This window comes from Solea solea, chromosome 9 (assembly GCF_958295425.1).
Source record: "Solea solea chromosome 9, fSolSol10.1, whole genome shotgun sequence".
In the NCBI taxonomy this organism is placed as follows: domain Eukaryota; kingdom Metazoa; phylum Chordata; class Actinopteri; order Pleuronectiformes; family Soleidae; genus Solea; species Solea solea.
The window spans coordinates 14,788,054-14,800,890 of NC_081142.1; the positions used below are offsets into that span (position 1 = coordinate 14,788,054).

The following is a 12,837-nucleotide window of genomic DNA, read 5'->3' on the forward strand; positions in this document are numbered from 1 at the left end:
CTATCAGCAGAAATATTAATCTTATACTATATAAGTTATATAGCTTATTTTAATTTCTACATCCAGAGCCAGTGCAGAGTCTGTCCACTTGTTAGTTTTTCTTGTTAATAGACCCCACACATTCTTCAACTGCCATTCAATCAGTAGCAACTAAATCCACTGCTCTTTTAAATGCTCTAAAAGGAAGTCTGGTTTGAGCCACTAGGTGGCATAAATGGTGTGCAACGGGCTGGTAATAGAAATAAAATCCATTGTTGTTGAGGTCATCTAATGCCATCATTTCTGGCCAAGGGTGAATTTCTGTCAACACAGCCATGTTTGTTTGTTCTTCAGGGCCTTTTTAGTTGACTACTAAATTAATCACAATCAGTGTTTGTGTGACACTTAATCCTTACTTTTCCTTTAAGTTTTTTCCAGATGATATGCTTTTTGATTTTTAAAAAAACAACAACAATCCAGGTTCTGGGACTATTTCACACATTTTCCAATTCCACACGTTTTCCAAAAAGCAAGGCATCATTTAACTACATTTTAAAGCCTGTCAGACTCACTGTGGGTTTAACTGGGATGAGCGCTTATGTATATAAGTACAAGTAATTTGTTAAGAGCTGAAGTTAGACAAATCAATATATTTATTGATTGGAGAAAAACACTACTTTTCGTGTTCAGAGAGAAAAATGCAATACTATTGCCAGTCTATCAGCAAATCACTAAAATAGAACATAAACTATGTGTGATTTGTCCCATTCCTACAGGTTACAGACTACAGTAGGTTAGCACTTGGTAGGTGGCTGCATGTCGGTGTTGTATAGGTTTACAGTAATTGTATTTATCATTATCTAATCATTTTTGTTGATTAATTTTGTTCAACACTGCAAAACACAGCATTCTGTTTTATTCTAGTCCCACTGTCCATTTAAGTACCTGCATCTCTTGTTTTATTGAACCACCAGTCCAAACTCCCGAAGATATTCAGTTGATGACATTACAGGTCAAATAAAAGAAGATTTGCTTCTTTCAGTTTTTTTCTATTACTGCAAACCCACTATCTTGCCTGGTCTGTTTTTGCCTCTTTCCAGTTTCTCTGTATCAGAATTTTTGTCTAACCTCTTAAAAACCTAAGTGTCACATGCTTGCAGTTCAGATCTGAGTGCCAGCAGCAGCAGCAGCAGCAGCAGCAGCTGCTGTAGTTTCCCACTGTACTGCAGCTGAGTGTTGCATCACCCATCCGTCTAATGATTAATGTGACCTCACCAGGTGGGAATGGGTGCCTACGTGTACAGATAACATGCTGTATAATCTACATCCATAAATTAAAACATACTGCTCTGTGCTGCTTCGGTGGACTCAAAAAAACATTTTAAAACGCTTGTAAAAATGATTTTTGTAGGTTTAAGTGTTCTTGTACTTTCATCAATGATGGGAATAAAACAGTGTTTTCCCTTAAATATTGGTGGATATTGTTAATTGAGGGAATTGGACATCATGTTTGGAGAGCTGCCATGCAAACTATCTGACAATTTTGTACTGATTTCTGCTGAATTTGGATTTTGCATGTCAACATACAGTAGATATATCCACATGCATTTAAATATGTAGTGATAAACCTCGCTCAGCCTAAAACTGGGTAATGTGTGACATAAATGATATTAGGCGTTGGAAAGCTTAAACAGATGTTCCATGAGGTGTAAATGCATTGTTGGTGGTTTCAGTTGCTTGGTTGTCTGTTACTGTAAAGGTGTAAACTGCAAAAAAAAATAGAAGCACTGCGAAACAGTGTTGGGAAGGACTACAGTTTATTGAGAGGAGGGCAGGAGGGTCAGGTGAAAAGGCACATTGGGTTATAAAAAAGGTTGCTCCAGTTTCCTTGGACTTTACTCTTTAAGAATGGTGGGAGTGATCATCTTATTGAAGGAATAGTATTTGCAATCACTGGGTGGTGCAATGTCCATGTTTGTGGTGCTAATCTTCTCCTTCTTGAAGCCGGCTTGGAGTAGATGAGGCACCTGGGTCTCCTGCAAATCATTAACAGAGTGTGGATCAGTGTTAAGTGGCTGGATGCTAGTTCAGCCTGTACAGCCTTGAAATTATCACTGCATGTAATAATTCAAGTTGCACTCAATTCAACTCTGCAGTGCTCGCTGCACTGTGGTTCACTGATAAAACATGAGTTTTGACGGTCGTGTTGAAATACAGGGAGAATAACCAAACTCTAAATGCAAAAAACAAAAGTAGTTCAACCAAACTGCCTTTATTTAATAGTGCGTGTCTTTCTTAAGTTGCAGTAATTTTTGTCAGCCAATATTGTACTTATCATGAAATACTCTACTCTTATAGGTTATAACAGAACACTTGATATATTATGATTTTAATATTGTATTGTTCGTGGGCTAACTTAGACATCTAATCCTTGAGGAGGTAACGACGGTGACAAACCTCAAACATCTTTTCAATGTTGTCGTATTTGGTCTTGAGCAGCTCGCCCCAGGAGGTCAGGTTGCAGTAGGTGAGGACGCCGCCGGGTTTCAGCAGCCTGTGAGCATGACCCTGCAGAAACATGCACCTATTAGCAAATCAATCAGTCCACATGTGATCCTAAAGGTCCAGAGTGCAACACTTAGGGGCGGTTTATTGGTTGAATTCTAATATAGTTTGATTGTATAAATGTATGTTTGCTTTAAAATTCAAAATGTTTTTTCGTTTATTTTTTTTTTTAAATGTACTTTAGGAAAGGGCCCTTGGTTTACAGAGGCTACCATCTTGTGGTGCGATTTCTACAGCAGTATGAATAGTCGAAACAGCCAGACCCTGTGTTTCAAAACAGAAGCTTACTACATAACCAAAGAAGAACTGCATCCTTCCTGGTATGCAAAGGCCACCGTAGTTCCCTGATGTACGTAGGAAAGAGAGTGGTAAGTGGAGGAGTCCTCTGTTTGTGTCATACTTTCTGTGTCAACTACACATGCTCCGTGTAGTTCAACACTCTCCACTCTAGTCTAGTTGGTAACACACTCATGTCTTGGTCAAAAGACACAACCCTTATAATCTGCAGCCTAACCATTAGATGTCACTAATGGCGTGTTTCCACCAGCAGTACTCGAACATTGAACCGTTGTTGTACATGCTTTGTTAATGTGAGTATTCAGAATACTAATTAGGCCACACACTGAGGTGTTGTATGCAGATATTGACAACCAACCTTGATGAAGTCAAACTGGTGAGTGTGCCATGTGTCCTCTGACAGAGGGTATGTGTCATACAAAATACCTGAGAAAAGAGCAACGCTGTTAGTCTCGTCTAAAGAACAAGGTAAATCAAGCCACATGGTTATTATTGCTGCTTTAGTAAACATCCTTGTATGTTTGAGTGGGGGACACATACTAAAATGCCTCAAGCTGCTCCCATCTGTTACTCTATTCTTTAGAAAATGAGTAACAGAAAGGAAAACATGAATAAAGTGAATGTTTCCCCAAGTTTGCTGAAGTCTGGATTCAATTCTTACCATCAAAATGGTTGTTAGGCAGAGTGGGCACAACATCTTCCCAGAGACCCTTAAGAGGGACGATCTGCAGTAATACAAACACAAACTTCATTCATTAAGATCTTTGCATTTAAGGAAAGGAACAGTAAATACAGCAGCTGCAGAGGCATTTACACCACAGTCCGATCAGAGGCATAGTGGCCAGCAGATACATGAGTCCAGGGTCCCCTGACCTTGTGTGGCTGAGACTTGGCCCAGTTCTCCAGTCTGGCAAAGACACCGTCGTTACACTCGATGATCCAATGCTCCTCAATGGGGAAAGACTCAATCTTAGTGGCAGCGATGGCCATGCCAAAACCAATCTCCAGAACCCGACCACCTACCAGACAGAAAATACAAATCAGTGCCAGGTTTCCAGGGTTTCTGAGTGAAAATGTCTCTCCCTCTCACTCTCTCCCAAGTCCTTGTATAGTTTGTTTACCGTGAGTCTGTAAGTAAGTGTTTTTATGTGAGAAAATGCAGTTTTGAGTAGTACTGTTATACTGTTGTTGAAGAGAAGGCCAGAAGGTTTCATCTCCCTTGTTCAGATGAGGAATGTTTTGATTTCTTATCTGGATCTATAATCTATAAATTGGTGCAAATCAGAAAAAAACAAACCTAAGTAATAGTATAAACTGTAAAATGTCTGACGTGATATGCTTTATCAAACTTCTGTCGTAGAGGACAAGATTAATATAAAAGGAATTAGGTACAAACACATTTGTGCATGTGTGTGAGTGAGTCTATTTTCACACTGAGCAGATGAGCTCTTTTCCTCAGCCGACGTCTTTGACCACAGTGTGACAGCTGCACTATGCCCCCCACACTCTCCACACGTGTCCTCAAGATACTTAACCGTGTAATTGTAAAGCTATAAGCAAATAAGAATGTATCAAACCCTGATACTTAGAACTTAGTAGACATGTATTATCACTATACCATTGTGCACATACCTTAATAATACTGTGTAGGCGAGGCAAGGTGAGGCGAAGTTTAAGTGTATAGCACTATTCATACACAGGGCAACTCAAAATGCTTTTCAAAGGCATAGAAATACACAAATAAACACAATAAAACCATGACATTAAAATTACATTATTCATAATAAAGGCAAGACATTCAAATCAACATTAAAATTAAAATAGAATTGCTATACTGTGTTTATATACTGTATTTTTGATTGTGTGGTTTCACACTTCAACTGAACTTTTATTTGAATGTTTTTATTCACCATACTGCACTGAAGGAACATTTAGGATCCAGTATGCTGAGTATGTATACAGCTGCAGGAATGTTTTGAATTGTGTATGTGTTTACATTATTTCTCTCCCTATTAAATATGCAAACATAACTATTTAGTAGTATTTTAGAACAGTTTATGACATTTGCTTGCTGTTGTACTTCTCAAAAACAAAATGTTTCTGATGAGCTGTCACACTCGGGTGGAGTGCGGAGCCCAATTTTCGGACATAGCTTCTTTACAGAATGGCTTGTCCGATAATGGACACAGCCTCAGCTTCGCGTTTTGAACACAAGTGGTTTTACCTTTTGAGGCAGCGACGGTGGCCAGGGAGTGCATGTACGGGGTCTCCCAGCGCTCCATCACTGGTTTACCCATGATCTCCAAGTGTGTGTCGGCCTCATTATAACCGGCGCTAGCGTCGTGCCAGGCGACCTTGCAGTCCTCTCCCTTTGAGAAGATGGGATCAGCGGCGGAGGTCATTTTGTGTTGTGATGGGAGAGGTAGTGGTTATTGCTTGATTCAATCAGAAGAGGTTGACGGGCAGGAGCAGACAGTTTATATTCGGCCCAGAATTGCTGACCCAGGGATACACCAGAACTAGATAGGCCTCCGCCCCCTATGATAGAGCACCACCCCCTCTGCATTGAGGACATTTTTTCCCAGTGGCCGCTCATGGTACTGCAACATAAAATACTGATTTGCAGGACCCAGGTGCCTCATCTACTCACACCTCGAGACGTGGTCATAGGCATTTATAGATCTTTATATTCTATGTTTTTAATTAATGGAGTTTCATATCTGTGAAACCTTCCTAAAGGCCATAAAAAGCCCATAAACATATTTTATTATTTCCCAGCGTGACGTCACAGCTGTGCACGAGCAAAGCGCGGCCATGGAACGGCGCTACTGTAAGGGAACGATATGAAAACTTTATGGGAAATGTGAAATAAATTATGCCGATGGAGTGTTTTTCTTTTACATTTTTTTTTTTAAATATTACGAAAAAGCAGGTGTTAGTTATTTATAACGAGCTGCTGCTGTGTCATGTAGGAGAGTTGACAGTTAGGAGCTGTGACCGTGGGAGACCTGCGGTTACTTCACCAGTGATTCCCGGGGAAGCTGGTTGTCTTATCATCACTATCAGTTCATAATTCTGATAAATGTGATGAACACATGAATTAGAGTTGAAGATAAACAGGTTAGGATGAACACATGAATTACAGTTGAAGATAAACATGCTGAATGAAAGTTATAAAAGTTATAAAGCTGTTTTTTTGTGATCATTATATTTATATAATATCAATGTAAGAATGGTATTAATATAATAATGATAATAATAATAATAATAATAATAATAACAATAACAATAATAATAATACTATCAATAATAGTGAGCTTTATTTATAAACATCACAATAATATGCACTTGAATTGTACAGGAGCTGGAAAAGTACTGCTAACACTTTAAAGACGATATCAACAACATCAAAACATCAAAAACATCAAATTCACCTATGAGGATGTCAAAGATAACATCCTTGATTCTTGGACTGTGCCAAGGATCAAAATGGTTAATAACTGATGTGGTTTTCGAGTGATGATAAGTGTGAAAAGTGAATAATTAATAATATATTGTCACTGTATAATGTACTTTATATTTTCGTTTTCATTTGCCATGATCTGTATTTGCTTAAACTCATTTCTTATGGTTTATAACTTAGGTTATTTTATGTGCATATTTATGTTCACTACATTTTTTAAATTATAATTTGTGTGTATTTGTCAGTGTCTAAGGGGCAGTGCTGTCCGCTTCTTATAATACATCCATGCACCAGACTTTACTACGGGTCACACATATCAGTCAGGAGAGGTGAGGGTGTCAGTGGCGCTCGAGATCCTCTGTGGACAGGATGTTTCACTCAGTGACGAATTTCCGACTAATGTTTTAGCACAACATTGGCGATTATTGTTGACGTTAATTCAAGAGCTCAATATTTTCTACAGAGAACTGCTGCCATAGTTAATGGCAGGGGGAGGAATAATCTCTGTCACCCTGCCTTTTATGCTCTAGATGGCATAATTAGAATGTAGGATGTTGTAAATGGGCAGTATATATTGACAGCATTATCATATGAGCAAACAGCTGCCTTATTACACATGCAGGAGACACAGACCTGATTACAGTTGTCCCGAGTGATCCAGTCTCCAGTGGACGCAGGTCTAATAGCTGTTTTCTTTTTTTTTTTCAAGCATGGACATGATCCTTCCCCAGGACACATTAGAGGTCACCTCCTCAGCTGATGTCCTCTGACCTGACTTAATTTCACAGTATTTTCACACTTTTTTATTGATTTATTTGTAGCCAGTTCTACAATATTAACACTTTTCGCCACATGCTTTCTTTTTTATAATGATTAAAATCTTACTTTATGTTACAGGAGTGGGAGTTGTAACTTTGAATTGCTGATATACACATGTGCACCTGTACAGTCAATCTCCTTATACACATAATTTTTGTTTTGTTGCATACCGTCCATGGATGTGAGATTAGATCCCATTTCAATGCCATGTGGGAACAGTCATACTTGGAGCTATTTACTTCTAATCAGATCTCTCTCATTTCAGATTTGTGATATTGGCCACATAATCAATCTAAGAGTTTCAGCTCTTAAGCCGCAAAATGATGCACTACAATGTTCACCAGTTGAGCTGGCATTTGGTGCTCAGCTGGTTTGTTGTTAGTCTGTGCTTTTGCCACTGAAAACAGCAAAAGTGACTAAAAACAGTACACACACAGGCTGTGAAGTCAAGTCTTTTTGCTGAAATTCACAAAAAAAATGGCCATTTAGAGAAAGTGTTCACCTTCTACTCTCAGCCGTGCAGTTTACTCTGGAGTGTTTGTGCAGTACTCGGAGCTCACAGCAGAGTGAGAGCTCTCTGTTTTCTACACTCTTCGTGTTGGCATGAACAGCTGAAGTCAACCAGTGCACTGGATCTCATTCAGACATGTTGTGCATTTGGTCTTATTGCATAACATAACCTGAGCTGCCTGATCAACTGGACAGGGAGCAGAAATACAGCGTTTATTCAACCACCGACAGTATTCACACTTGTGACTTAATGCTACTTTACTTAGGAGTATACTTCCTTAAAATATAACAAGTCAGCTTAGCTATCTTGTACACTTGTTTCATTCCTACAACTGTATGTGGGATGGTTGTATGCAAATATTTATACCTGTGCAGCAAAACTTGTCATTAAGTTTGCAAGTAAAACGAAGACACTGCAATAAACTGTAATAAAAGGTCTAAACAAAAAACACAGTTCACTTAAAATGTATAGACTACCTTAAAATGAGGCCCCCAATTCCTTAGGTTATATTTTTCACTGCTACTTTGCCTTGTGTAATTTCACAGGACAGTGAGAAAGCATGCCACTCCAAATGAATCATCTGATCATTTTCACGACATTCAGCCCTGGTTACCCATCATCCACTTCACTCCCATTAGGTGAAGCTGAGTGGGACTGGCTCCTCAGTGAGGGTCCTCATGGAATTACAGGTTCTCATCCACCTACCACTCTTACACAAGGCTCTTTACTCACTCTCATTTGCACAGGAACCCATTCATGCTGCAAACACAGCTTCCTTACATGGGACACACACGCAAAAAACTAATTCTGTGGCGCTCAAGTGTTGAGTCTTTTGCATCATTTGCAGATTTATGGTCCCTGGAAATGTCTCCATGTCTGTGGTAAATGATGATGATGTTGAATTGCTGAACCACTTAAGCATCTGAGAGTAAAAATATTACACGGTTGCTACAAAATACGACACAGTTGCTGACGTTTCTTGCCAATATTAAAAACCCATACTGTCCTGGAACTGATGACTCAAGGTCTAAACTAAAATATAAAGGTGACCCCGGATCTGCTGCTGTTTTTAACTCCTTGGAGTACACCTTTCTCAAAGCCACATGAGGGCTAAGTCGCAGTGAAAATATCTTTTGAAAAAGCATCCTAAGACTTGACTATTAATTGTTGTGCATATAACCCTGTATTTATTTTTTGATGTGTTCAGTTAGCATGTAGGGTTATGTAGCTAAAAACACAAACTCTCCCTTTATGATGGCTTCAGTGCTGCGTTTGTTCAACTTTCTGCTCAGTTTACTACTTGCATTTGACTTAGTTTGTATTATGTAGTCATCGGATTTTAGTATTTTTATCTACCCAGTCTATTTCAAAGAAGACAGACTGGATTACAGATATCTTCACTAGCACAACACACTAAATTCCCCAAAAACATGTCTCAAAACAATGTATGTTAAACACCATAATCTGCTTGAAGGCCTTATCTTTTATGTCTAGGTTCAAACGTCTAACTTTTTTCATCATTGAAGCAAAATATAGAAAATGAAAACAAATACATTGAAACACCCAAAGGATCCACAGAATAGCTCCTCTTTATCTGTCTTAAAACCTTTCTTATTTACTATAAAAGCATATCAATAACAATATAATATTGCTATACAACGCTCTGTTGATACGTGACCAACTGTTTTATCGCGTGATGTGTCTCTCCCATGTCCTGCTTTGCTCTTTCACAGTTTTGTCACTGATATTAAGAAGGCGCTGGCCTCAGCAGTTCTTCATCAGCCTCGAACTAAAGGTGCCTCCGTGTTATCAGAGTCAAAGGGCAGAAGCACGGGACCATCTTCCACAGGTCAGCCAGATTAATCCTGCACTTCATTATCAGAGGTCCCTCAAGTTTTTCAACTCACATTTCAGCATCAACAGAAGTTGATGCAAAGTGATTTTGTATTTGTACAGCAAGAGAGTCATTCTCTTTGTCCACTAAATTGTATTTTTACCCTTTAATATAAGTTAAAAGTCTAAAGCCACAAGTTAATGGAAAAATGGTTTGAAGTTAAAAACTTATTGCACATCTGAATTTCAACTCCAACTGGTAAATTATGTTCTTAAGCCCCCTAGTGGCATTTAACTCTAATTCATGCGTGTGGTTTCACTGGTTTCCTCTTCAATTTTTGAAAATATGTCCAAAAAAATCAAATCAATGAGCCTAACAGTGAAATGTACCAAACTTAGGAGGAAAAGTTATTTGATAAAAATGATCCGATAAATAATTGATATCAGTCGATATTTGTTTGTAGGACTTACACAAATATAAGTGAATATAAATATTTATAATTAAACATTACAATCAAAATTCCATGGTGCAGCATTATAGTCCTTTGTTTTTATCCATGTGAGTGGACAAGGATAAAAAAAAGAAAGAAGCTTCTTTCATCTGAAATCATTTTACCTAATAAATAGAACAGCCATATCTTAGAGGGAGATTGTCATTATCTTTACTTTAAATAATAAAACAGTTTAAAACAAGTTAGTCAACTGCACTTTATACCATGTTTTTTTTTTTACCAAGGTGAAGTCACCAAACTGCACTGCACCAAACAGAGTAAAACAAAGTCAAATTATTTACATATACTATTTGAATACAAGGTGTGCCACTGTGTCTCTTCACTGCCGCCTGTCCTGCAAACAATTGGACTAGATCATGACACGTTACACTGTGTAAGGGGCTGCTGCAACAGTAGAAGAATAAGCAGCAGTTTGACTGGTATTTATTTGTCTGTTATATCATGTTTGGGCTGTGTATAATTGCCATGAGTTGGTTATGTTTCACTCTCTAATTCATTTTACTTATATATCTAGTTTAGTAAGTAAGACAGTATAGACAGTGATGCCCCATAAGTTAAATCACGTTCTTGCATAACATAATTCAGTTTCTAATTTGGTAGTCTATTGATCAAATTATTTTAACCATAGGTTATAATACATATATAATTTGATAGTGCCTCAGTCTCAGAGTTACTGTAGTTAACCCTGCATCGTAGTTGATGTTGCTCGGATTTGGAAGGACACCTTCCGCATGCTGTTTTGCAGATAACAGGAAGAGGCCGCTGTTCTGTCTGTGCAATTTTCCTTGGCGACAATGTCAAATGACATTGAATTGATTTTCATGGCACCCTTGCCTCTAGGTCACATGCCTTTGGTTTTGTTACGGATCTGTGTGTAGCACAATCTCACATCAGATTTGAAGTTTAAAAATGGGACTCAAACCTTTTAACCCGTGTCACATGAGCAGAATCTGACTCACATCCATCAAGCTAAAATGAAACACATGGTCACAATAAAAAAAGATATACAAAATGAAGCTGAGCATAATTTCAGTCATAATGGCTTAAATGAAGAAGGTAATCACACCATCAGGACATTATTCGTCCTGCTCTGGTTTGGTTTGGTTTGGTTTGAATACAAAGTATAGGACACATTTCTGTTTCCCTCTGAGAAGCCTGATCAAGCTGTTTTCCCCATGTGGTAATTTGATGGACTTCAGTCCCAGTGGAAAATCTCTCATACATCTTGACACACTGATGTGTGACCTCATTTTGTCCTCTAAAATGATATTACAAAGACTTGCCTACATAGCAGACAAACATTACACTGAAGGAGAAGGTGAAGTCATTTTAACACACGATTCCCAATTGGACAGAAGGGAAAGCTTTGGGAATACTAAAATATATATTTGCATTTCTATTTTTATTGTTAATTAGTTTTTTTCCCCAATAATTTCCGGAAGTAGACGACTGTAGACATGTGACTTTGCATATGTCTCAAATATGACACTAAATGTTCAAATGTCACTCTCTAGTTTTCCACAACGCGTTTTTATATGAACTGGAAATTTTCCTCATACATCTTACGGGTAAACTAAGACAACCTCAGTATAGAATCTGTGCCATAAAAGCTGATGTATGAGCCTACAATGAATGTCCTACTTCTCTGAACCAGCAGAGACTGATATGAATGGCTTTTCATGGCAGAATATGCTGTCACTAAATCTCACATAACACGAATGCAGGTATTGTTGAAACGTCAGTAAATGTTGGGGGTTAATTCATCTACGTAGGATATGGATCTCTAAAGCTCTTTTTTTTTAATATGATGTGGGTTTTTCGCAATAATAAATCACAGTTTCACTCTTAAAATGAAAACTAGTTTAGTTTAAGTCATATTGTTGATTGGTGATTACATTTAATACAACAAGAATCAAACCAGGTTAACGTAAGATGTATTTAGTACTAGTAGTAGTAGTAGGCCTTATACACTTTAATAAAGTAAAAGCAACAATGCTACACAATAAACAAATATACCCAATCACTAGTGAAAGTCCTGCATTTAAAATCTTAAATAAAAGTCCAGAGGGATCGACATAAATGTGTTATTCAACTGCTGAATCACTGTTACTGAGCAATACAATCTACAATCACCAGTAGGATGGATGCTGCTCAAGAAGGAGCTTATTAACGGATATTGGGAATATTTATTTGAGACTCAGCTTCATGTTGACATGATCATAACATAATTTAGGCAGATTTATCAGCTGCACATTTAAACTGCCGGAGCTCGCGATTGTTGAAGGATTTCAAAGTTGACCAGACTCTTTGTCATGTTCATGATTGAAACCAGTCTGGGATGATATTGGCATGTGGCATGTGGTGCATTATCAAACTGAAAATAACCATTAAAAAGATGAGCAGACTGTGGTCATAAAAGGAAGTACATGGGCAGACTGCAATAGCCCTTAAATAAGCTGGGGCCTTCAAACAATGATTGGTTGTATTATGGGACCCAAGGGTATGAGAAGTCATCCATGCAAGGGTCATACCACCACCAGGAGCAGCCGAGACAGTTAACACAAGACAGGTGTTCCATCTGCAGCCTTCAAATGTACGTATGGAGGTGGACAGCATTTTCAAGTTACTTCGGTGATATTTTCCCTATTTATTATTATCCTTATAATAAAAATTCAACACGGTAGAGAGCTTTTTATATGCAATAATATCATATCAGGTCATATCAGTATTATTATAGTAATAATAATAGTAATAATAATAATAATAATAATACGTTTATTTTTCCCCCCCAAAAAATTGAGCCTAATATTCACTTCATCCTGGTGTCAAGACTTGATTTTGCTGTTGGTTAAATTTTG

At 38.0% G+C, this 12,837-nt stretch overlaps 1 protein-coding gene across 1 annotated transcript; it reads right to left on the bottom strand.

The window, feature by feature from the left end:
• Positions 1-1,779: 1,779 nt before the first annotated feature.
• On the bottom strand, positions 1,780-5,313 carry gamt (guanidinoacetate N-methyltransferase). Its single transcript, XM_058638439.1, has 6 exons — positions 5,066-5,313; positions 3,715-3,860; positions 3,503-3,566; positions 3,200-3,267; positions 2,437-2,547; positions 1,780-2,015 (listed from the first exon to the last, which is right to left on the bottom strand). Exons 1-6 carry the CDS (start codon positions 5,241-5,243, stop codon positions 1,875-1,877), a joined length of 708 nt encoding a protein of 235 aa, XP_058494422.1. The 5' UTR covers positions 5,244-5,313; the 3' UTR covers positions 1,780-1,874.
• Positions 5,314-12,837: the final 7,524 nt, after the last annotated feature.

Coding starts and splice junctions, on each gene's coding strand:
- gamt (XM_058638439.1), bottom strand. CDS start 5,243: ATGACCTCCGCCGCTGATCCCATCTTCTCAAAGGGAGAGGACTGCAAG. Junction 3,861..5,065: donor CACCGTCGCTGCCTCAAAAG/GTAAAACCACTT, acceptor TCTGTCTGGTAG/GTGGTCGGGTTCTGGAGATT. Junction 3,268..3,502: donor GCCTAACAACCATTTTGATG/GTAAGAATTGAA, acceptor CTCTTTTCTCAG/GTATTTTGTATGACACATAC.